General features: G+C 31.1%; 1 protein-coding gene across 3 annotated transcripts in view; it reads left to right on the top strand.

Annotated features, from left to right (window-relative positions):
* The first annotated feature begins 2134 nt into the window (after positions 1-2134).
* LOC126841775 (Fanconi anemia group J protein homolog) overlaps positions 2135-27157 on the top strand; it is a 31315-nt gene continuing 6292 nt past the window's right edge. The window contains exons 1-4 of one of the 3 annotated variants that reach the window (XM_050578422.1): positions 2135-2485; positions 2554-2665; positions 18801-18929; positions 26995-27131. In XM_050578422.1, the coding sequence (XP_050434379.1) occupies positions 2369-2485; positions 2554-2665; positions 18801-18929; positions 26995-27131 (495 nt within the window). In that variant the 5' untranslated portion in view covers positions 2135-2368. Of the gene's footprint in view, positions 2486-2553; positions 2666-3921; positions 3942-8847; positions 8956-18800; positions 18930-26994; positions 27132-27157 lie in introns of those variants that run through there. The other 2 variants (XM_050578425.1, XM_050578423.1) reach the window with 2 other exon arrangements.

The raw sequence follows: 27157 nt of genomic DNA, 5'->3' as shown, positions 1-27157 counted from the left end.
AATTGTCTAAGGGAATGTGGTATTTGATTTTTAATCAAGAAATATGGCATATTTTGTTTGTAGTCTGTATAAAAACGTTTTTCATATAATTTTTTCAATAATTTGTGTTTCATGCACAATGTTTTTAATGTAAGTACATTTCAGCCATTAAATTCGTGGCGATAAAACTGTTGACGTTTTAGTGACTTTTGATATTAGCATATGTCCTAAGCAAATAATGAGTGCGTGTCAGTTGGTTTTTGAGCAATGTCACATATCTAATAAATTTAGATATTTTAATTTTTGCTATAGACTAGTCAGGTCATCTTAGTTTTGTCAAGTAAAAAATTTAAAACTTTAAAAGATTTACCATGAAAAAACATGATTTTAGTTGCGTTAGTTGTAATGTACATAAAAAACGATACAAGTGGCTACGATCGGGATCAGGTCAACTTCCTTTGGAAAGAACAAAACTGACAAGGAATGACTTAGTTCGATAATATAAAAACCCAAATGGTCTTGGTGGAATAAAGGAAATTATCTACTGTAAAGGACAGCTACGATCGAGTCTCTAAACTGAAAATAATCACTTTATTGATGGAATGCGGATACGAACAGAATTGACTGAGCTTCTCTGGCTAACTCATACAGTAAGGGGGTGCAGAGGTCTATAAAATAATTCCGATAAGGATTGTTGGAAACACCAAGAAGATTGTCTCAAAAAAGGTGCGCGTACAATATTCAAATTGTTGCTCAAGTTCAGGCAAATTAGTTCTTTAGACAACAGGCATAAATGTACAACTATCCCATTTCATGATCACTGTCGGCGATTTTAATTCTTTCGATGAAGGCAGTGTGAAAAATGGTCTTACGAAACAGAGACCACATTTTTTAACCGACAAATCCATAAAGGCACTATTCCGAATTCGTATACGTTAACGAATTATACTTAAAAATATATATAAATTAGACATTAGGCGCTTATAACAAACAAAAATCGTTGAAAAAAAAAGTCCAATATTAAATTTGTTCGTATAACTACAAAAATTGCACCAGACGCGAGTTCGGCCGTGCGTTGCAGTAACATTTGCATGTCATAAATTATTTCACACGATTTTTTTTTTATTTTCGAAATTTTTTGATAGCTTTAAATAAATTAGCCTGTAGAAATCCAACGCAATAATGTATAATAAAAAATAAAATAAAAAAAGTAACCTATCAGTCGACCATCGTCAGGTTTGAACCGTAGTCCTCTCGATACGTCTATTAACAGTGTCCCCGGCTAAACAGTTGACCGACGCTTAACCTCCAAGGTTGTTTATTTATGATTGTTTTTAAGCTATTTAGACAAATTAAATAATTATATTTTGTACATTTCTAATATCGGGCGATTCGGGCCCGGATTAACACTACTATGCACTTTTTTGTCATTTAAAAATATCATTTTTATAATTTAAATATCACAAAAAAATAAAACATAATGAGTATATTATCTAACGACCTAAAATATAGATTAAAATTTTGAAACTCCTGTTCAGAAGTTGTTCTTGATGTAGAATTTGGCAGAGATACTTAAGTACCTGTGACTTTCACTGATCATAATAAAAGTGAAAAAAGAATACTGTAAAATAATTTTATTGTAAGATGTTTTTATTTTAATATTTATGTATTTAATGCTTAAATACAATAATTCAATTATAATATATGATTCCACTATAAACGTCATTTGGTGTTGGAATGGTTATGATAAATATGAGCTGCTAAAACAAAGTAGGCCTGGTTGGTATAAGGGTGTAATTAATAATTTATCGCCTCAGCCAAAAATATAAAACTGCCTGCCAACTATAAATACCAGACATGTACATGCTATCCTTAATGTTTTTGACATTAAATACAACTTTTACGTTGAAAACTATTGGAAGCACGTTGAAATTGTATAAACTATAATGTATTATACAATTTTGTTTAAGTAAATATTGCTTCCCGGGCTACTTTTTTAATACCTAGATATTATGTATAAAGGAATTAAAAAAAATAATAAATGTAAGAAATGGTGTATACAGCGCCATCTAGAGAGCAAGTAGGAAAGCTTTGTGATTTTCCCGCCAAACCATTATCAATACGTCATATTTGGTTACAAGATAATGATAGAGATTAAGAAGATGTAAAAAAATTGTAATGTGGAATTGTTTTTCTCAATAAGTATTAAGTACTAGTTACAACTTGTTTTTCTGTTACTTTCTGATAAATTTATGTTTTTTTATTAGTTTAAATTTATACATACGACATAGTTCAAAGTCTAAATGAAGATGTTTTATGCTTCTGTATAGTTATAACTTATAAACGTTTTGACGATATTTGCTATTGGTATTATCGATACTTCTCCATCATGTTCAGCACGCCAATTTCGTCGCCAGAAACACCATCGTACACTTATACTATTGGTGGAGTTAAAGTCTTTATGCCGGTCAGGCCGTATCCATCTCAGGTGTCGATGATGGATAAGGTGAGTGTTATCAAATATAATACATTAATAATAATAGACATTATTCTAACTTTTTTGTCGTTACTCAGGTTATTCGAGGCTGTCAAAAACAGCAAAATTGTCTTTTGGAAAGCCCGACGGGTTCTGGAAAAACATTAGCTTTACTGTGTTCAGCCTTGTCGTGGCAAAAAACCGAAAAAGGTCTGTTAAGATTATTTTAGTTTTATTATATTTATTTGTATACTTAGTACCTACTTTTAGACACCGTTTAGGTGTTTTTAAAACATGACAAAGATTTAAGTTATACTATTTGTTCAACACTTGTGGTTTCTTAGTCGGTTCGTGAATTTGTTTAAATAAGAACAGTATCTTTTATATCGAGGAGCAATCTATTTAACGTTATTTTTCTTATGAAAAGTGGATAGTTTCGCTGCGTCACTGTTTAAGCTTTTTTATTTTTATTTTATAAAATAAATATTATCCTATAAAGTGATAACAAACCTTTCAAGATGACAACGTTTTAGAATGTTACTACCAAAATAATCTTTAATTCACTTCTCTTTGTTAGTTAAGATGTAATAAGTAATTCAGAATGTATAGTATATTGTTTTCTGTAAAATAATTCGTCACACAAGTTTAATCGATATTATTGGGTTTGTTGTCATTTTTCCTTAATAGTTCAAAAATTATTTACACTTTGTATTCTACTTCTATAAAAGTTTAAATCATATATTATGTTATATATACATTTTTAGAAAACTAAAGACGAACATTGCTTTTAAAACCGTTAGTTACAACCTTATCAAAGCGTATGTTGCTATTTTTCTAAATTGTTTGTTTTAGTCTGGCCCAAAATATAAGTAAACAAATGAGTTCTTTACTAGTTTGTTTAAATTATAGTATTATAAAATTAAAAACATATAAATTCTGATACTATGTAATTCGATTTTTATTAATAGACATAAGTTTTATATTTTGTTTTAGTAGAGGATTTTTATGTCATATGTGTTTATTAATCATTATGCCATTGTGAATATAAACCCTGCAATAGAACTCACAAAATTCTTGTTTTCCCTATAGGTAAATTCTACTATTTGTAAGTTTTGAAAATGTGCAATATTAATTATTAATAAATAGAAATATCGCTCGTACAAAAATTATCTAACAGCAATACACAAAACTAAAAAAACTATTGAAACTCTACTAATTTTTGTGGTAGCCTCACTATCTATAGATAACTATTAAAAATTGGTAATTTGATTGAGAATGAATCAATATTTGCAGTTTTACTGTATAAAACTGTTTTTATAGGTCATTTCACCAAATGTGGTACATTTATGTCCACGGAAAATAATGAATTATTATCATTACATATGTGTACACTTGTGTTTTTTTGGCATGTCTCAAAAGTTGTCTATCCAGAGTGTACCTAATAAAGTCTACAAAACGGGGCACTCAGACTGCTTCAATAACAAAGGTAAAACAATTTTTTCTCAAATCACTGGCTTGTCCCAAGGTCTACGGGTGCCTCTTTTAAAACCGCTTCTGACTAAGTGATAAGTCGCTTAATAAAATTGTTTTAGTCAAATTCATTCATTATTCATATTGTTTCTATTTTTTTACTGGGTTCTGATCCTAGTAAATTTGTAAGATTATTTGAATTGTACTGTTTACTCAAAAATTCTCATTACCATTTACCGTGTATACAATAATGGTTATCTGAATTAAATGAGTTTTAATTTTTTGGACTATAAAAATCATACATTTAAAAGATTTTACTGTTTTACATTCAAGCTACAAATTTATATTAGATATTTTATTGTTTGAGTAGGAAAAATTTAGATGTAGGATTTAAAAATCTAGGTTTACATAAAAACGATAGCTCATACTAACACTACTAACTACTAGTTATTATAAGTGTTGAAAAATGCAATAATAATATATAGATATTTAAATAAAAAAATTATTAAAAGGATAAATCTATAATATTTTAATAATTTGAATTTAAAAAAAAATTTGATTTTGTACTTTATAATAACGTTTTCTGTAAATTCGAAATTTTTGTTCCTCTATAGTAAAGTGTAATTTAAATTTCTCATTACTGTTATTATTTCTGTGAGCCGTTAAGGGTTTCGAAGATTTAGCAGAATTTTGATTTTTTTCGGGCACCATTAAGCTTTTTGGCATTTATATTCATTAATATATTTTTAATAGTTTAAGAATAATGAACATACATAATAACGATATCGAGTCTCGCGAGAAAAAGGGGAAAAAAATAATTACTTTCTAAAAAAGAAAGTAAGTCTTAAGTTATTTGAACATCTTACACTTATTATTTTGTAGTACTTGCCAGGAAGGGTCAGTGACCAGAGAAAATTAAAACCATTAATAATAAATGCGGTAATTCCTCTTGCCCTCATATAAAAGCAACTACGCTTGCAAGTCTTTACACACTTCGCCGGAGTTTTAAGATTTAATATTTTTCATTTATAATTAATATACAATCACTTGGTGTTTTAATAGTAGCACCTTTAGTTTAAGAAAATTATTTTTTATAAAACTTTTTTCGATAATAGGTACATTTTTACAATTACAAAACAGTAAATTTCGTAATTTTTTTACTTTATACATTTTTTATCAACATTGTTTTTAGGCCATTTTTTCTTTCGGCTTACAATATTTACATGGTTTATTAATATTGTGTTTTCTCAAGAATTAGAAAGTGACATTAATGTAAAACCGTTATCCCGGTGTTGAGTTCCATTTTTAGTACCTATAAACATCAATATAAGATAAATAATTAATGTCCATTTTTTATCTTCTTGCATTAATATTTCCCTACGATGATTAAAGGTTAAACAAATGCAGATTTAAGAAAACAATAATTATCTAATTGCATTGGGTAAGTTGGAAAAAATATTCTTCTTCTTTAAAGGCCATTGAGGCCCATTGCTGCAAAACAAATCTCTTTCCATCTGTCCGTTCAGAGCTGCTTCAATAATATTGTCTATCCCAAGTTGGTTTAGTTCATTTTTATTTTTGTCCATCCATCTCTGTTTCGGTCTTCCAATTGGCCTCCTTCCCTGAGGAATCTAGTTTAATACATCATTTGCTATTGACTTAGCCCTAAGCACATGTCCAAGCCAACTCAGTCTCTTGTGGCGTATTTTCGCTATTATGTTTGGTTTTCCGAATAGTTCCTGCAGTTCTCTGTTAGACCTAATTTCGTAAGTTTGGTCTTTGTTTCTTTTTGGTCCGTAAATCCTCCTGAGGAATTTTCTCTCAATGATAGCTAGTCTATTTTCATCTCCTTGGGTCGTGGGCCATGTCTCACATGCATACATTATCACTGGTCTAGCTAGTACTATGTATAGTCGTTCTTTTGATTTTTTCGACAGTAGCTTTGACCCCAATAGCCCCGAGAGGGCGTAAAAACATTTGTTCCCTGATGTAATGCGTTTTTTAATTTTTTCGTGGTTGTCGTTTATGCTACTTAAGTTAGTGCCTAAATATTTAAAATCATTCACCTCCTCAAACATATATCCTCCGACCTGTAGTTCAGCTGCATTTTGCATCTGACCTCTGTTCCTACCGATTCGCATGTATTTTGTTTTAGTCTCGTTAATGTTGAGTCCCCGTTTTTTTGCACTTCGTGAAAAAATATTAAATACCATTATAGATTTATCTTTGTTATGTTAATATGAGTATTGAAATGTTAGCTTTATGACAAGTTTTATTGGAAAATTCCCTTTCTAGCACTAAACTCATTAATAATCGTATTAATACATTTGGGTTGTGATTTTCTAGAAAGTGCCAAGTATACCAAATTTAACTGAAACATAAATATGATTGTAAATGTCACTACACTATATCGACTAAAATGTCTTGTGATAAACGAAATAATATTTTTTGAAGTAACAAACAAAAATAAATTTGTATACTTACTTTTCTAGGCAACGTAATACATTACTTTTGACAACAGGCGTCGACGTTTCAACAGTGTACTGACTTAAAATTATATGTTTGCCTATATTAATTTGATATCTCTTTGGGTAACAAAATATACTTTCGAGTTTCGTGATATAAAGTTTATGCAATTTTCATTATTGCAATGATGAAAATGCTTATAGAGTAAACCGTTTACGTACGTCTGAGAAATAAAAAAATATATATTCTATACAATGACATTTCTGTTGTTCAGTTCATACCTACCATTGATCGGTGGCAACATGTGTACACTGGAGTTCGCCCAAAGTGTGTTTTTATTCTAAACATAACATTTCTTTTATTTCCATTCATGACCGTGTATTGTATATCCTCCGATTGCAAAAACAGAATATATATATATATATATATATTTGTTTCGTAATCATCATTCGACATCTGTTAAAATCCAAACCTAATTCGAAAAAAGATAAATAAAAGTAAAAAAAATCGATGCAGACGAGGAGAGATAAACCCCATTGTACCGACAGAGAACGTTTTTAATTTACTAGAAAAACACATCAATGCCAAAAAAAAGGACCCGCAGTCCTGTCATAAGTGGCACTTAGAGGACTGTTTTATTGTTATTCCGGTTTCCGATCGTATTTGATAAAGATCTCGGTGAAACAAATACAGAATGATCTCTCGACGTCGTGTGGTTCTTCTTTGCTACTGCTACCACTGTTTGCGCGCACAATGTACGGTAAACAAGATTACTCCATCTCACAACACTTGACAGGTAGGTTGAATGCAATGAGATTCGTCGGGTATTCTTTTTTTTTTCATTATTGATAATAGCCCTCGGCTATGCAATGCCACACACAAATACAGTCGGTATTTTTTACTTTCGGAGTTCTATATTTTTATTGTACTGATTATAAGGAGTAAGGAGTACGTTCACATGTTTACAATCCCTGTAATTATATTTTTTTGCAGTTTTGAAAAAAAAAGAAAATTTGATTTGTGTTTCCAATCCATTTTAAAGCTTTCTTGTTTTCCTATTCTATAGAAAATCGTAGAGTAACTTAGAAATAGCAAAACGCTAATGATGCTTATAAAATATAATGAACATTTTGTTAACATATTTTTTGTAATTTTATTGTTAGGCTTGAAACCTTTTAGTAATATTTTTTGCTACCTATCTTATAACTAACCAAAAAACTGCCATGCTCATACTATTCCTACGGATAAACCATCTGTTTAGTTAATACAACCTCTTATCTTATTTTTCAAAACACTTAACAAAATAGTACTAAAACGAGCAACAGTTATTATAGAAATAAAACAAATTATCACTGAAACTGAGTTAATCTTTCTAAGTAGGCATTACCAGTGGATAGGTCTATAAAATATTGATCAAGCTCTTTTGAAAAGAAACTATTATTCAGGAATATTTCCTGACTTACGATCGTGTATGACATGAAGGTTTTCAATCTAAAATTTAAAACAACATTTAAGTTCTTCCGTTTTGAACGTCAGTTTACAGTAAAAATTAGCTCCACTCTTAACGCGCTGTGCAATATCTTCTCAATCTCCAGTTGTTAAAAAAGTACATATGAAATAAAGTATCATTGAAAAATAACCTATGATGAAAAAATCGTTTTTAAAAATATGGTCACTTGTGTTTTGTACCCTTTTAGGTTCTCATCATTAGGAATAAATATTCGTTTTAAAACAGCATCAAATATATTAACATTAGTTAAAGAAACATTTATTTTTGTTTTTAAAAATAGAAACGGCCAATTACATTCCAATATTTTATATGAATCTGGAAGAAATGATCTATTTTCGATTTTGCTTAAGTTTGAAAATGTGGGGCGTTGTACATTTTAGAACGAAAAAAAATACAATGCATCTTTTTGTTCAAAACTAAAAAAAAAATACCCACTGAACCGTGTAAAATATAAAAAACAACCAAAAATACACGTGTATTTTGTACGCCTGTAATTTCTTCGTCGACGATATACGTTTCCTTCGGTGCCTATTAGTCGAATGTAGTTTTGGGGTTTGGAAGCATAAAAAGAGAAGAAAAAATTGGGGTTAACTCTTCATACAATAGAAGAAGATAGAGGGGAATTTTTCATATTGCACGCATCATCTTTTGAAGTACACATATCATAAAAATGTCTGTTTAATGAAACGCCCTTCAAGACGAGAGGGTCGCTTTGTAATGTCTTATTTCCAATTGGCCAATTCCGGTTAGATCGAAGGATATCCTAAGCATATGGTATTATATTTCGTTCAGTTATTACATACATTTTTCTTGATATAATTTCATTATGTTGTAGTTATAGTTATCGGATGGTGGTCATGTCCGTTACAGCGATGTTCGAGATAATTTCGGTTGTCGAATTTAAATTAATCAATATCAATTATTTTCAATTACTGTTTATTAATCGTTTTCCTAATTTAATCATGGTTTTTATGTGCTCTGGCAATTTAGCCGATGATGGTATATGTAAATCTTTGGAGAATCTACAAACGTACACACTTTATACTGTATCGGAGTAAGTGAACATATTTTATTAAATTTAATCAAAATAAATTAGTCGGCTTCCTCTGGTCATACGTAATACTACCTATTACTATATTTTAATAAATCTGAATCATTATTTTAAAACATTTTCGTTTTTAAGTACTAATAAGTAAACTACATATATTATACATACTTTTTTTCCATACAAACATTACATACTATTTTACATAATAATTTATATAGCTATAAATTAAACAGCGATGACGCCAAAATTAGATTACTGTGATAATAGTCAGTATTATTGTTTTTAGAAAGACAGTTATTTGTAAGGTTAAAATAGCAAAACTTGCTCAATTTTAAAGTTATTACTTATCACTATTTTATTTTTAGTCTAATATTTATATTCCGTCAGTTAATTAATAACTTTTAGTAACCTTTATATCAATATAAATAATATAGAAAATGTCTGTAAAATAATAATAGTTCCTCAATTGTTTATATTATGATATTCAAATTTTTTTTATGTCGTATAAATATTTTTTTATTTAAATGATCATAAAAATCAGCGTTTGTGTAAGTATAGGTTGGATTTTTGATTAAAAAAAATAAGACATTTTATAATGCATAACGTTAGTTTTGATAACATATTGTTTGGTAAACGAGCGCGTATCTCTAAATACGTTTATTTTTAAATACTCTTAAGCTGAGTTACATGAGCATTCATGTTTGATCTTTAGAATACCGAAATGTAAAAACTAACAATTATAGATATTCTGCAAATATTTACATATTTAACTGCTAAATTAAAAAAATATAAAAATCTTAAAAAGAGAGACAACCAGATTTCATAGCTCACTTAATACTAAATACGTAATATTTTCTTCAACTTCAAAGTTCTGTTAAACTTTTAGTTTATGCAAAGTAATTTATCCGATTTATCCGACTAAATTTCTACTGGTAAGAACTATTTAATTAGTAAAGTTAACTGGTGTTATGTTTAGCTGTCTTATGTTAACAATACTTTTCTTCCGTGTTAAACTGATCGTTATTAATTTAATTAACATTGGTTTTACTTTGGTACTTCTTTTTTTATCGTCTGAGTTTCTAACGAATGACTTGTTTATAATATTTTATTTTTTTCGATTTAAAGTAAAATATGCTGGTCTGGTTAAGCCACCGCTCAACCCATGTCTCAAATCGTTACTAAATTTCAAAGACTTCAACAATTTTTCGACTTTTTAAACATCGCACGCGCTCATTTCTCAAAAACATTCCGAGCTCTTTTATTATTGTTTTTTTTTTTGTTCATTTATGCAAAAGCGGCTGATTTGTTTGGGATAAAGCTAATATAATATTATTGTTTTATACTGAAATAGTTCGGTGGCGGTGGCGGTATTGGACTTCAAACGATGGAGGCGGGCTCTCTACCCGTTTTTTTCTGACTAAGACGTATAATATAAAACAAAACCCTGGACGTGGTCGAGTGCTACCGACTTACGACCGCTGCTCGTCCCCGGCATAATAGGTATTTGTTAAATTTTTTCTACAAAAAAGCGTGGCGGTATATATGAAACGAAACCAGATTGCTGCCGATGGCAAGTACATTTGTCTATTGAACGCATTTGTGACGTTTATCCATTTGATAATGCCTATTGGTGAGGAGGGGCGGCAAGACCTCTGTGTTCGAGCCGGACGACCGTAAATATGTGTACACATAAAAGTGATAAGGCGAAGCTTCCCCTTGTTCTTAGGGAAGAGAAGGCAAGGAGAAAACGCTGCGAAAAACCGACAATCCCTAGTGAAATCCCGGCCGTGCGGATGACTGGTCAATTTCCACCGGGTACACCGCCGTTTTCCGTGTACAGAGGCGGAGAGGATGGCGGATCAGCGAGGGTCTCCCGGGGCGGCTGGAAATGAATCCCTGTCGCACGCAGCTACCAACACCCACCGCACGGGGTAGGAAAACCGTGCACCGGGCGTAGAATAGAATATATATATATATAGGGGTAGGCGGTCGGTGTGTTTGGGGTGACGACTACGACGCGCGGTATGGGGTGACAAAATGGACTCGCGCCGCCGTCGGGGGGAACGGATGATACCTACGGGGTGGCGGTGGCGCAATCATGGCGGACGACAAAAGTCGCTTTCATCCGGGCCGGGTTGATCGATCCGGGGCTGTCAACAGCACGTGGGGTGACGAATTTTCAACCACTCGAAAGGAGGGCGAACGCTTGCATCACCGTGATTATACCATGTCGGTGCAGAAGTTTTTTTTTTTTTTTTTTTCAATCAAATAATAATGTATGTGTATGAAACTAGTGGTTTTGTAAAAATAGCCCGATATCCGGTTTGCACGGTGCTGGCCTTTTTATAATATATACGTATTAGCCGGTTAATAATCAAACCCGAGCGCGTTCGGTTGTTGTTCGTAAATAATGTACAGAGAGAACTGCAGCTCCGAGTTAGTCAGTAGTCAGCGTTAAACACATGTCGAATTAAGCGGTCGCTTTTTGTTCTGTTCGTTGTATTTGTCAACGAAAAATAATGAAAAAGGAAGAACGACTAATTTCATAGAACTACATAATAATTAACTTTGTTTTGTTATATTACACAAATTGTAACACGTTACAATTACATAGTCCTACATAAAACGGAAATTAGTTTATCCAAAAAAATAATTACGCGTATTCCCACTAATACAAATTATCATATACCCGGGTGTAAAATAATTTATCATTATGATATTTTACGAATTGTAACATTAGAAAACCCAATAGTTTGACATTTCAATTTACTATAGTAAATTGAAGGTTTTAAATGTTTTATTATTAAGGTACATTCATGCAAATTAATTTTATACTTTTAAATTACAACGTACCTACTTAATGTAACTTTTATATTAATAAATAAACTGTATTAATTTATAAATTTGATTTATGGAAATTGTAAGCAGTCTGTTTTTCGACGTTTTAGACCTAAAAGCCTGACAAAATGTGCCTATTTAGGATAGTCTGATTTCAGTTCTGTAAAAATATTTGATTTAACCCGCTTAGTTTCTAGCTTATTGTGGGAATCAATTTTTATTATTTCAATTAAAATTGTGTTCAAATGCTATTTTAATTTATCAAATTTTCAGTATTCATTTGCTTGTCATTTTTAAGTAAATAAAACAGTTAATCAAAAATCGACTTTTCACAACAACCTGGAAAAAAGGCCGATAAGGTCAAAATTGGTTTCTTGAACCAACAAAATGGTTTTAACTCAAGGAAAAATGGTATACGTTAAAACAATACTCTGGAGCTTATCCAAATTAACCTGATAATAATTTGATATAGTCAACATTTATTAAAACCATTTTTTTCTTAAGTATTGCCTATATACAACTCCAGAAAACCGGCCACTTTCAATTTCTTTAAATAATATTGTATAATGGATAACTAATATAAAAAATTTAATCACAGTAGTTCTTAAAAGTGTAAAAGAAATCAATCTTTCCCTTGAAGGATGATATTGGATTATAAATATGTCTATTTCTGCCCCCTCCTTTTACTTTATTATTTCATTGACTTAGCTAAAAATAAAATATCGATGAAATCTGGATTATCTAGGTTTTTAAATTTAAACGATTTTCGTTCAATTATGTTTTGAAATTCATTTGTTTTGTATAATATTTATACTTAGATATTTATCGCGGAAAAAATACATAGTTGGATCAAATAAAATTACGATTAATAATACATAATAAATAATAGTTATGATAAATGTATAGTCGGAATCACTAAATAATAAAAATTAGTAAAATTATAAAATAGCAACAAAAATTTGTCTTAACTAAACATTTTGCTGGCCGATTTAATTTACCAGATGATTTTCATTCCATTTTCGTCTTAGTCTGCGATATTATTAATTTATAAATACATGTATTTAGGAATGAATAGAGCTATCAAAAATGACCATTTAAATTCAACATTTTTAAACAAGTTTTTTTTTCTATTTTAGTGTTGTGAATTTTCGGATAATCGATTAATTCCCATTACTTTATTTCGCTTGATCGAAATATCGTCGGTATTATACGTTCCTGTATTGGTACGTCTTATTTTCACACAAACCATTTTCTTATTGTTGTCTCTTCCGTCTGATAGAATTTTAATATTATATATTATGTGTACAACGTTCAATATATACATCCGGTGTATTTTTTTTCTCGAAATATACAAGATTGTGTTCAACCCTATACTGGTATAAGCTTACTTGGAAATCGTTATTCGGCTTCTACGAAGTAACGCACCCGGAGAATGTAAAAATACGAATAACAATTATTTTCACGCTATACGCCACGAAAACTTTCACGGTTTGTGCGTCGCGTGCAAACCGAAATACAATAATATAATGTTGTTCAATCTTATTTATGTATGTACAAAGCACTATTACTTGTACACGAGTATATTTGTAGTGAACGACATTATACATATATATATATATATATATATATATATGGGCGTTCATCACAGTGGGATGGCTTTTAAAGTGGAGACTTTAGCGGCTGTGGAGAGTATTATGACGGGCGGTGGTGGTGTGCGGTGGAGGGGGTTAGTAGTCGTGCAATTTGTGTATAAATAGAGCTGTGCAACGCGATCAAAGGACCCTGTCCCTCGGGTGCTCGACGCCATTATGGAAGGGTTCGGCGAACACACACTCACTCGCCCCTCTAAGTAATATATTGTCCTTTTGGACTTAACCCCCCGGGGGATCGTAACCAATCCCCTGTCCCGGATGCAAATTTCATTCCAATATTCATGCGTCCCGTGCGTCCTTTCAACCGGTATATATTTATATATATATATATATATTTATATAATATATATATATCTTGTGCTTTATGTTGTAGACTAGCTTGCTTTATATAATATATGAGCAGGCGATGGCCTCATCCGCCGCCACGACTCGATTACCATATTCGTCCCTCGGGTAAGCTCTTCGGTCGTCACGGCGTCCGCTTTTATCGTCTATAAGCCTTACCGCACCCGGACGAGTGTCTGTTAATTCAATATAATATTATATGAGGATAATTCTTAACCAGCTCGTTGCGTGCATCGCCGCGTGTATTACCCTCTCGGAAAGCTTTTAAGCCAAAATTAATTTCGTACACCAGTATGTGACCAACGGGTACGGCGGTCCTTTATTTTCCCGTTTAAAGGGGTCGGGGAAGAAATGTATGATAAAGGTTACCGGTCCATACCTACATAAGCTATATGCGGTATTTTATTTTACCGGTTTTAGTTATCTGCACAGAAAACGTTTCAATACATTTTTAACCCATTCCGCGTGTACGCGTTTAGCGTTATACTATTTGAATACAAATATTAATTGCATTAACTCCATATTCTAATGATTCCAATGTCGTTTTTCTATAAAAACGAAAATAATTATAGAACATAAATATGACATAGAAGATATTATATTGTATCAGTTTATATCTTAATGCATGATAAGTTAATTATGAAAACAATATTGAAGTATTTTGCGAATAATGTTTCGGTTCAGAAAAATATGGATCAGATAATAACATAAACCCATTATGAATATGTTTTCAACTTGACTTTATCTCCCAGGGAAAATTATTTTTGAGGCAATTTTAAAGAGTTAAAAGCTAAGAATTAGATTTTGGTGAAGAGTCATTTTTAAAAACCAGACGGTTAGTATGGTGCATAAAAGACACTCGTCGAAAAACCAACGTAGTTTGTAAAATACAATTCACTTTAATCTGATGAAAGCATAATTTATATTGGTCTTATACAAATTGTATTATTTTTATAAATAAGAATTATAGTAGTCAGCTTTTTTAAATAGCACATTATTAGTATATTTATTGCCTTTAACAAACGATCAAATTATAAATGTAGACATAATAAATACGTATGTATGATTTTATTAAAAGCAATAAAACAAAATTAATTAAGTAGTATAAAATAAAAGTTAATATTACAAAAGTAAATGGAAATTATGAATTTGTTTAACATTTTACAAGGACGAAGAAATATTTTCCAAATTAATAAAACCATTCTAGGCTTGATACATTTCTTTATATACATACATTTTTAATTGTGCTCATTCCTTATAACGCAGTGCTGTTTTGGAAACGGCCACTGATTTAAAAACAATACTACATAAATATTAATAAAAAATGTTTTCAATGCGAATAAATGATAAGTGTTAGTAGTTAGTATACACAATGTAGTGAAAATAAATGTTATATCTAACATTAAAATCGAAATGTCAATATTGTTGTTGAATGAAAAAAAAAGATCTTTAAAAAATACTGATATACAATTTAAAATATTTATTAAATATTGCCATATAAAAATTATAAATGTAATTCGTTTTATCATCCAGACCTATGTCTGTTTTGAGCAAAATTTTTATATGCCATTTTACTGATGCGGTCAATTTATTAATAATGGTTTTATGTTGGTCATAAGTTATAAGTCTTGTGATCCTTTACTGAACTTAAATCCTTATACCTACTTGAACTATATTCGTAGTATATTCGAGTATAATATAAACGTATAAATACTATGGTCAATCCAGAAATTCTTTAATAACAACCGGCGGTGAAAGCCTAAGGGTCGGTCGCAAGCTTTATTAGGTTTGCTCTTCTGGGATTGTGATTCGACACAACACAAAAGGAATCAATCTTGTTTGCCCCTTTTTATTTCTCGTTATTCGAAAATACCCTTTCTTAAATGATGATGCGTTCGACTCCTACCCACATGTATTGTCTGTCTATATATAATATACGTATATGTAGATTTATATATTTTTATTCCTGAATTCAATTTCAGCTTTAATCCCCATCTTTCACTGACTGCGCCATATTCAATGATGCATCCAGTTTACAACGTTCTATTATATTTTACCGTGTTTCGCGAGTTAAGTCCTACACGAACGTTCAATATTATGGTAATGTCATTTTACAAATGCGCGTAATTAGTTACACGATTTTAGACTGGAGGACACTCAATGAGAGTAATTAATGTTTTTCAATATCGTTGATGCTTCTTCTTAATCAAAGGACCTTATTCACGGGTTTTGTTCCCTTGGACCTGGATCCATCATAAAATCCTCCGCAAGCGCAGATATATTATGTCGGATACATCGGTTGAAGTGGGTCTTTTGTATGTACCACTAACTACGTCGTCGAGGGTTCACCCCTGTCAAAATCTCCCTCGCCCTCGAGGCGACTCCCCATAGGGTTAATTAATACGTCTCTTTCCTCTCGTTCTATATTGGCCACCTAATAGTCGTTCGGCTGGGTGCCGTGTATACATGTTGATTTCCTAAGAGCCGTTCCCTTCTTTTTACTCTTTTTTTTGTGTATATATAATATTATATTGAATAATAGAACGAAAAAACGTGTATGGTAAAAAAAACCACTATTCAGAGAGTTGCTCTTGGAATGTCAATGTAAAAAAAAAAATATATCCTAGTCTAGAATGTCGATTTTAATTGGCTCTTAGTGCTGTGCGTTGTGTCCCCCTTTTTTATTTGTGCGTGATCGAATACACAGCCCTGCGGACGAATTAAAAACGCGCACATAAATAAGCTAAATCCTGCGCCTAAGGATTTGTTAGTAAAAAAAAAAAATAATAACTTAAACCCAAATGTTTGGCGACGCATCATGACATTTGTACAATGACAGCCATTGTACTGCTTTGCTATACAATATAGGGTTTTCATTTTTATCTGTTCTGCTGTATTATGTGTCTGCCATTCAATTTGTACTCGTTGGCTAATTAATTTAACAAAAAGCCGCCAGTACAGTGGGATCGGAGCATAGTGGGACGGGAAGGTCACAGGTTTACAGGAATTATTACAACTGAAAGTGATAAAATCACTTTCAAATAAACGCTTCGATACAAATCAGTAGTTAGTTTTTTCAAACCAGTAAAGTACAAACCAAGCACATTATGAACCAGAACAGTACGAATGCATTAAAGCGAGGTGCAGTGTTTAAAAATTAGCATCAAAGCATTTATTTTAAAGTGATTTTATCTGAGTAAGCCAGTACACTGGGGTCTAGACATAATGAGATCAAAGCACGTTGGGAAAGGAGAGGTCACAGGTCTACAGGAATTATTATTAATAAAAGTGATAAAACTGAATGGAAAAAAACTGTAGTCCCTATTTTTTTCATCGTTTAATATGTTACGGATACATATTAGGTCTGACTACTCGGCCAAAAAAACTTAAGAAAAAAAATAACATAAAACCTAAAACTGGTACTTAAGTACTAAAAACTTAATGAGATCACTCTAAATAGATGTACATGAAAATATTGTCATGATGTGATAATATTGTTTTAAAATTTAGCTTGTTTATGTTAAAATATACAAAATCTGCAAACAACACAATTTTCCGGCATTTATAAAAAACTGTAGCCACGATTTTTTTCATCGTTTAATATATTACGGATTACATATGAGTTCTGACTCCTAACAAATTTTCAACTAAAAGGTCCCAAAATTACCACTAAAAAAACCCAAAAAACTAGCATCCAGGAGGGTTGGGAAATGGGTAAAATTTAAATTTGAGACATACCAAATAAATATTCCTTATAAATTTCAACTCGATTCGACCCTTTTTCTCGAAATTATAGCCAGTAAAAGTTAAAACTTTAATACTAATATGGTTTTTTTTTTGTTTTTCCAAATTTTAACCGTGTGAAGAAGTGAACTTTTTCGACTTTTCGATTTTTGAAGAATAAAACTATTTATTACCTATACCTATATTGGTTCTACATTTGAACTTAAAGTACCTATATTTAAAAATTACCTTGATATTCCGTGGTTGATATTTGTATTTATATTATAAGTACTCTAGAATACATTTTATCTACTTCATTTCTGAAAATATTTTAGTTGTTATTACCCTTAATAATACTATACGTTTTGAAGTATTAAATGATTATACATTTACATTTATATATTGTAAAATAAAAATTAATAATTCCTATTCCTTTCAACCCTGCAATGTAATTTTTCTTATAAATAAACTCAAAATGGTTTGAATTGTACTATTTGTTTATATAATTTTTATTGTAGCTCACTCTCAATCCCCGAAAATATTTTCTAATTGCGCAATTAAGGGAATTACTTCCCTTTTTTTTTTTATTACTACATCTTTATTAATCACACCTATTATATACCACATACTGTTAGACTAATGTCTCACCTGAATAATATAACTTCCGTGGTCATAAATGAATAGTATTATAATAATTAAAACTTTATGATAATTAAAATTTAAATCTTACCTCGGAGAACGAGAAAATTATTATTTACAGCGTTTTTGTAATTAAAATATTTACACACTCTTGGTTCGTGCATTTTAAAATTGGTAAAATTATTAATACTGACAACTTAATGAACTAATGAAATTTAGTAAATGTTTTCAATTTGTTTTGCCTATCGAAATAACATAAATTCAGCTTAAATTGCTATTATATTGAAGTATGTTTTAGATAGCTAATAGTTAATATCTAGTTAATATTTAATATTCAACCAAATTATTCATTTCATTAGTTTTTTTATTTGTATGTCAATAAGCAAGGTAAAGTTCTACTTATATCCAATCATCAAAGTGTAAAATTAATACTTTAAAATTATTCTTAAAAAATGTTTTGCCGCTAACAGTTGTAATAACATTTTAATTATAGTTTTAAAAGTCATGTTTTGTTGTATGTGGGTAAAGATATGTAGATACACATATTATTTAGCACATGTGGGTAGTTTGAAAATTATTCAGTTTTAAAAATTATGAGAGTAAAATAAAGTAAATAGTTAATTATGTTTATAGTAATTGTTTTTATGTTTTTAGAACGTTTGGAAAAATTATCTGAAATAGAATATCAACAAAAGTTGAACGAATGGCTACAGAAAGAACAAGAACCCAAACAAACAAAGGAAAAAAAGAAAAAAAGGCCGGTCGAAAAAGAAAATAAACCAGGTACCACCATGTGTTTGATTATAAAAAATTTTTTTTACAGAAATTAACAAAGTAAAAATTGTATGTATTTTACCATAATAATAAGAATTTTTCATAATTTTAACACTTATAAACTACCTACAATTGTAAATACAAAATTAAAAATGATGAGTGTATATATATATATATGGGATTTTTAATTAAATATTTTCCAAAAAAAGATAAATAACTGGTAAAATGCAAAATGCTATTATAACAAGGTTCCAAGTAATATTATAGTAAATCGCCTATTTAAATATTTAGATTTACAAATTTTTGATTAATTAACACTTAAACTGTTCAGGTTATTGTGTAACTCCTAAAACATCACATGTTTTTATGCAAAAACATTAATACAACTGCATATTGTTTTTGAATAAGTTGGAAAAGTAAGAACTTGTAAATAAAAATTAAATACTAAAATATGGATTTATTTTTGCTATGATAAAATTAAATGGCAAAATTCTAGGCAGTATTTCAATCACATGTGTGCGAATTATGAGAGTGTGTTACCAGTAAAATAAAAATTAAATAGGAATTAAAATAGGAATGACTATGGAGCCTTTTATTTTAATATTTATTCCTCTACCTGTGTAGTAAGAATGGAAAGCCATATCTAGTTCGAAAACCCTAAACAGTTGCTTTGGCTCACTTTGTCTTGTATAATGTAGTCATATTCTAGAAAAACTGAAACCCATTTGAGGGTTTTAAATAGAAAAATTTACAAAATCCCTCGGCTTGAAAAGTAAACCCTAACAAAACAGGTCAGAGTTAAATAATATCCGAGTCCTACAAAAATTACATATATTATTATTTTTATTTGTAGTTCAAACGCTATCGTGAGTTAATTTGCTTTATAATTGTATATGTCTTTATTAAAAGTAAAGTAAACATAAATTATCATGTCGACCAGTATATTTTCTATTTAAAATGTATACAAATAAATAATTGTACATAATATTTATTCGGAAACTGCTAAAGCAACCTGTGTATGAACATCGCTGCCCTTGGGAGGAAGTTTCCTGACGGATTCGCTATCCGGAACGGGTCTTTAGATATATCTATACTTGAACATATTGTTGGGACGACTTTTTGTCGTTAAACGGCGGCGAAAAATAACGAGCTGTGCCGAGAGTGCTGACCGTTAAAAAAAGGGCGTATCCACGGCAACGGATACGGAAAGGCGTTGCTATTATCACGCTCACAGCCACTGGTATCCATAGCAACTGGACTTGGACACCTTCAGACTCACAGCGGTGTCGAGCCCTTCAGTTATATATATATATATATATATATATATATAAGTACACACGGGGAGCTACAAAAGCGCCTGGGGATGGATAACGTCGAGGAAAGCTGCTAAATTAAACAACCGCCGTTGTATTCCATTTCGATGATACCCATTTTTCACCCTATTTTCTCCCCTTTTCACCTTGCATTTCATTTACGATGACTGGCATGACTCAGATATATATATATATATGTATATACATATATATATATGTATCATGACGTTTTCACAGTCATCGCCGTTCAGTTTTGTAGGCTGAAATGTATAATGTATGAGCGTATCATTAAAATTGCCATCGCGATGAATTACAAATATATCTTTGAGAATTTTTTTCTCATACAAATAAAGTAATAAGAATATCCACGTCTTTAAAGGGTGTATTTTTATTAAAAAATGTTTCTTAAATTTTATTTTATTAAAATGTTTGCAATAAATAACATATAAACACACAGTAAATTTATATTTATATGTATTAATTTAAAAAATAACTAAATATATATCCCTTTACTCCTACAACTTTGTGAGTTGGCTTCAATTTTTCCAAGAAAAATGTAGATATAGATATGATATATTTAATATAGATATAGACATGTCTCTCTATTTGTCAAGTTAATAGCTATTATATAATAGTTAAAAGTTCCAAAGCCGGCGAATTTCTTTTTCTTCTGGTCAAAAAATTACAAAGATGATGTCTCATAATTTTAATTTTAAAAACTTTGAACTGGCTTGATTGTTTATTTATTTATTCATTTTTTTTTTTTAAGACTATACCAGCTGCACGAATTAAAATTAAATTATCACAGTTTATTTATGTTAACGTTTTGGCAAATTTCTGTTATACTTATTAAAATATAATGAAAATATGGAATTTTTCATTTCCTTCTAGTCGCCTTTGTCTTATTACTACATCATAATTGAAATAAATAAATTATTAATTATTTTGTTTTTTAAAAGTATAATTTATTATGTAAGGGCTATGAAAATGTTTAATTTTTAATTTAATATGCCAGTTATCTTTTCAACTCGATTACAATAAATTTGCAAATGTATTTGTAAATCTATTTGATGTCTCGTCAATATTAACATGAGCAATTATTTTGTAGCAAAAATCAAAACAAAGATCTATACTCTAAAGACCTATAAAAACTCAAAACCTTTTTAACGAATCGGAAATTAATGCAACTAAAACTGTATACTCTAAAGGTTGTTTTCGTGATGTTAAAATTGACATTTTGCGGTGTTGGTTTCTTATTCCTTTAATAAAACGTATCAAACATGTTAGGGAATGACTTTTATAAAATAAATAGCATTAAAAATGCATAAGTCAAAAGTATTACGTTCACTTACAGCAACGGTACAGTATGGAAAAGTTATTTATATCCGACACCCTCAAACAGGCCACAGCTAATGGTAGCTTTCAGTTTGAACGTGGGAAGTGTAAGTTTTTTAAATGTGTTGCTCGCACGTGCTGCATATATTGATGCCCACCTCACAACCATACTTCGGTGCTTAAATGTCTAGGGCTACATACGTAGTTAACCGTAGAAGTGCGGCCAATCTGATTTTTTTTCTCTTTTGTTATCAGACCAAGTTGAAGCGCCCGACTTACTTGTTTAAAATAAGTGTTCATGTATTAGGTGACGAATTTTGACCTATGTATGTATTATTATCGTGTTCTTCTCTGTGCAGTTTACTACCCGGGTCCTGAAAAATAGCTTCCTTGTCTATATAGTTATTTTTATAGTAATCACTCGTGTCTGAAATTGTTTGTATTTTATACCTTACACGTATACAAATATAATTTGTTTTACTTGTATCAATGTTAAAAACAATGCATTTTATTGTTAAATCAACGTAACTGGGCTTTTGTCCATCTTAATAAACATTGAAAAATTGCTATTTAAAGTACCGTACGAAAATCAAAGGTAATTCGAAAGATACACCGTGTACGACTTCGCAGTGTTATTATACTTAGTTCGGCCAATTTGTTCGTTGGACAATATTGTCTTAGTTTTCATAATAGAATGGTACACGTGCAGTGTGCAATAAACGTGGGCACTCAAAACTCGCCGAAACAAAGTGCTTGTAACCGGCCAAGTTAATCGGGTTCCTTCCATATAGTATTATTAACCCTTTTATTTCGCTTTGAATGCAAAACAAAAGACACTTAAATATATATATTTTTTCCCCTTTTAACAAAACACCTTGGTGCCGGCTGTGTTGCTTGCTGACGTGCCGCGGCTTTCTTTTGGCGCAATGAAAACATGATACGATTACGGTGTTCACATGCGGCTTATCGTTTTTCCCGCATCCTTTCCTTTAAAGCGTTTGCCGATCTCATATAAACGATAACAATAGAACTCAACAAAAACTCCAGATAGACGGTCAAATGCCCCACGCACTAACGTACACACATACATATTATTATACTTATGTAACAATAAGACATATGTACATTTGAAATATATAGTATTTATTTATATAAATGCTATATTTTTATTGTCCCGGCGGGTTCCCTAAACGCTACGGTGAAATAACCATTTCTCTTTCATCCGCGTTCTTATCAGATTTTCGTGTTAAGTATACAGGCACAATTGAATCGCCGAATCCATTAAACGTCGGCGACATTGTTTTTCTATCCCGATTATTCACCCGTATAATGTGAACTAATAAAACTGATGTTTGTAACACTATACAAATCCCAGCGACCGGGATCGTTGAATGAGTTTGAATGTTGCAAAACCGTCGTACAGTTAATAATGCATAAAGCGAACTGTTCTGCTAGACTCCAGCTAGAGAATTAGTATAAGCTATTGTAGTGTATACGGATACATATTAACTGTTTTTAAATAAATAATTGGTCAATCGTACGGTAAATATAACGTAGCTCGCTCACAAATGTCTAATGAATTCTAATACGAAAGTTTCTATTTAGTTAGAACGATTTAATTTGAAAAAATACGAATATTTCAATTATAAATATCAAGATTGAACGGACATAAAATACCTACATTGTTTGTCTGCTTTACAGTGAAAATGTGTTGTACTTAAGTTTTAACCGTTATATACAATAATAAATAATAATTTCGAGTTTGTTTACTTGTCTAACATTATTCCAATATTTTAAGCACAGAACATTAAATTCACCAAACTAACTTAAAACGATAGAGTTTAGTGTAATCACTTTTATTAAATTTAGCTTAAGTTGGTAATTTTTAGTTAATTTTTCTATTAAACAATGCATGAAAATTAAATAAATACATTTTTTAGTGTCAATATAGGTGAATAATATATATACTACATTACGTGTAAACTATTAATGTTTTTTATTGATACTTTATCGTCATAGCTTGTTGTTAATATAAACATAAATTTCACTACAGCAATGCAAATTGCTTATTGTCATAACAGCTATACCTAATATAAATATTATGTATTGGGTTCATTTATATTCTATCTCTAATTCGTTTTTATAATTATAATTTTTTAATTTAAACATTATGCACTATGTACTGACTAGTAAACTGTATCGTAAGGCAACTTATTTGAATGTGCTGTCCCCGCTGTATGTTTAGTTATTATTTTAAGTAAACTCTGTTTTTTTAAAACACAGTACAGAGTTTACGAGTATTCGCTACTAGTCTTTGTAATCCCAAACAAAATATTGCCGATTGAGACTTATCATACCTATGAATACCTATCATACCTATTATGTACACATATTCACGGCTTAATTTTTCTAGTCGAACTTTTGAATTGCAACATTTGTGCGTGAAAAAAAACGTTTTCGGCTGTTTCGCCAAACTTCATATTATCATATATTAGTATAGAAGTGTTCCAGTTTCGATTGATCCGTTCGTAATACTATATTAACGCGTTTTACAATTCTTCGCATTTTTCTTGAAGACGGTTTCGCCAACATTATAACATTCACGACGCACCTATTATATATATATATATATATATTATATTATATGTTTGGTTGTTTTCACTTTCCCTCGTCGGTCTCTGGTACTTTTTAAGTGTGAAACTCTGGAAACCGCTGCCGCCTGCCGGAGTGTATCCCTTGGCAACGGGCCTCGGCGGACGTGTCGTCGACCGGCGTCCAATAAAAAAGGCCGGGCCGGACGCGGAAGTCCGTCGGTAAAATGGCCGCGGCGATCGATTGCCGCCGGGGTTCGAGAGCGGACGCCAAGATCGACGCCCCGGCCGGCCCAGGTTTTACTGGCTTGCAGCCGCCGCCACTGCCGCCGCAGTCAGCTTTCGTCGGCTCGTGGTCTGTAGCGCAAGAGCGGTCGGCCATCGCACTTGATACCACTTGGTACTTTTCTCTCCTCACCCGTCCCCGGCTTCGCCATACCACACACCGCACCGTTTTATCCTGTCCCGTTTTGTTTCCTCCGCATCTTCTTTCCCATTACGCTCCTGCTTCGTAGTATCATCGCACGTGCCCGTTTCAATAAAAAAAAACCTCGGGTCGCAGGTTTACCCAAAATGATATAATAATACGCTTTGACCCGTCGCCCCCGGTGGACGGCTCGGGCTTGTGTACTTTGGCAATTTTGTGTAAAAAAAAAAAATTGCTGTTGCCTCTATAATTGATTTTTGTTTTGTCCAATTATTTGTTCCAACAATCTTTATTTCTTTAAATACTGGTTAAACGTGGTTTGTTTTTAACCGGCAATCATTCGATATTTTATGTAAGATCACTCATTGGTATTTTGTGTACGTTTAAAATATAGATAATTGGTATTTTTAAACATATAGGGGTTTGGAGATTATATTGGGTTACGATATTGCTATCGTACTATTACACATATTATTTAAATTTTTGAGTAAAATATAAAATTTAACCGGAATTAATTTTGATCTCCTGATTTTAATAATAATTTAATGTGATAATATTATAATATGTTACAGTTATCTGACTGTTTATTTATTTGAAATAAGAATGTTTTGTCTGACTCATTCACTCACTCGCTCACTCATTATCAAAATTATTAAACACTTTCCGTTTAGATAGAAACGTGAAATTTGGCACAAAGGCAGGTCTAAAAGTGTAACTAAAGGGAAAAATCTGAAAGTTGTAATTTTCTCAAAATTAATGCCGTTTTAGGGAGTGTAATTCTAAATGCATGATGTGATGCGCATGAATATTGCTTGAGTAGATTAGCACGGGTTTTTATTAATTAACCACAGATTCCTAAATCAAATTTACTCACTTGAGGAGTTACGTGCGTGATAGGAAGGAGATAACTCAGAAAAGGGTTCAGTTCCCCTCCCAAAAAACTCTCGCTCAAAGCCTTGCTAAAATGTCATTTTGTAAGTTAGTAAATTTCAAAAATTGAATTTAAAAAAATTGACATTGATCTTTTTCCCCGTGACCCTTCATATGTATGTGTAACATAGGGATAAAACAATAGTTATTACATGTATATAAAACGGTTTTAGTTTTTCAAATAAAGACTGATATACTTTAAACAATATAAATTATTTTAAATATAAAACAAAACTTTAATTGAACACGCTCTAACAAACAGACACAACAACAATATTGGTAAAATATTGTTTGTTTTTACTCCTTAATGTGTAATTGTACTCATTCCTAAAGATAGGCATTTTTATCAGTTGGATTACTATTACATCTAATATCCGTACATACAGGTAATATATATATTTTATTATCCAGAAAATTCACTAATTTTAAACTAAAAATATTCTGACACCGATTATCATGAATAATTTATTTTAAATGTTATTAAAATTTTGGATGCACGAAAAATTCGGTGAAATGCGGTAATTTCTATCTGCGCGCTTTACTCGATCGCACTACACTTCCCGTTTAGTATTTTAAACGTTAATAATTCTAAATATAATTATTCAAAACTTTAAGCTTTAAAAGTTAATACAGCTCTAGATCATAACAAAAAACATAAATATTTTTGAAAATTGTATAAAAACGCAAAATAACACTAAACAATTTCTCAACAGTTTCATCGCTGGCTACATCATTAATTTCGATTGCAAATTAGTAAGTACTAATATTAACCATCATAATTCATATGATATGGTATACTCGTACATTATACCGTGTAGTATTTAACCGCGTCTTAAAACACTCATAGGTCTACACAAACTAACTACACTTGTGGTATAGGTACTCCGGTTAGAAAATCTCATAAGTTAATTGGATACTCGAATTTATTTGTTTTGTATACAGCATTCAAGTTTAGAACTAAAAACGATAACTCAATTTTTTCATCGGTCGTGCTTGTTAAACGACAACAATAATAATTGTGCTTGTTAGTCGTCTTCGACATTATCATGTTCTCTTTTTACGCCATCTTTTTTTTCTACTGTGGTCTGTGTGGTGTATACAAAAAAAGTATTCGAGGAGTTTTTTTAATGACTCCAGCGAATGTTTGTCTCCGGAGGACGACCCCTCACAAAAGGATTTTCTGAGCCCTCTTCACAGTTTGTCGTTATTAAAAATAATAGGGGAAGTAAACGCGATTAATAATAACCCCACCGGCCGTGTGCGTATTATGCCCGAGATAAGTTTGAATCCGTTTACGGCGGAAAACGTAAATAATATCATCTGAATGTTTTGTATTATATTAAAAAATAATAATTCGGTGGACCGCGTTTTAATAAAATTCGAAGGCTAACAATAAAATAGGGTTTGCCAAACGATACATGATGTATTATGAAATGGTTGCAAACAGTACAGCGTCGTTGTTTTGGCTATGTTTCTAGATGTTAAGTCGACGCCGGTCAAAAGTGACAAGTGTACGACGATCGATATTACCGACGACGATTCGGACGACGAGATGGCTATATTCAAACAGCCGGAGAAAAAAAGAAAAATGACGAAGGAACCAGAAATTAAAATGGTACGTTTAGTCGTCGGGTGTATATA

The sequence above is a fragment of the Adelges cooleyi genome, unplaced genomic scaffold, assembly GCF_023614345.1.
Source record: "Adelges cooleyi isolate 19-005CV unplaced genomic scaffold, UGA_ACOO_1.1 ACOO_flye_CR_arks_rails_tigmint_CR_PRNA_41, whole genome shotgun sequence".
In the NCBI taxonomy this organism is placed as follows: Eukaryota; Metazoa; Arthropoda; class Insecta; order Hemiptera; family Adelgidae; genus Adelges; species Adelges cooleyi.
This window is presented reverse-complemented; position numbering and strand designations above follow the sequence as displayed.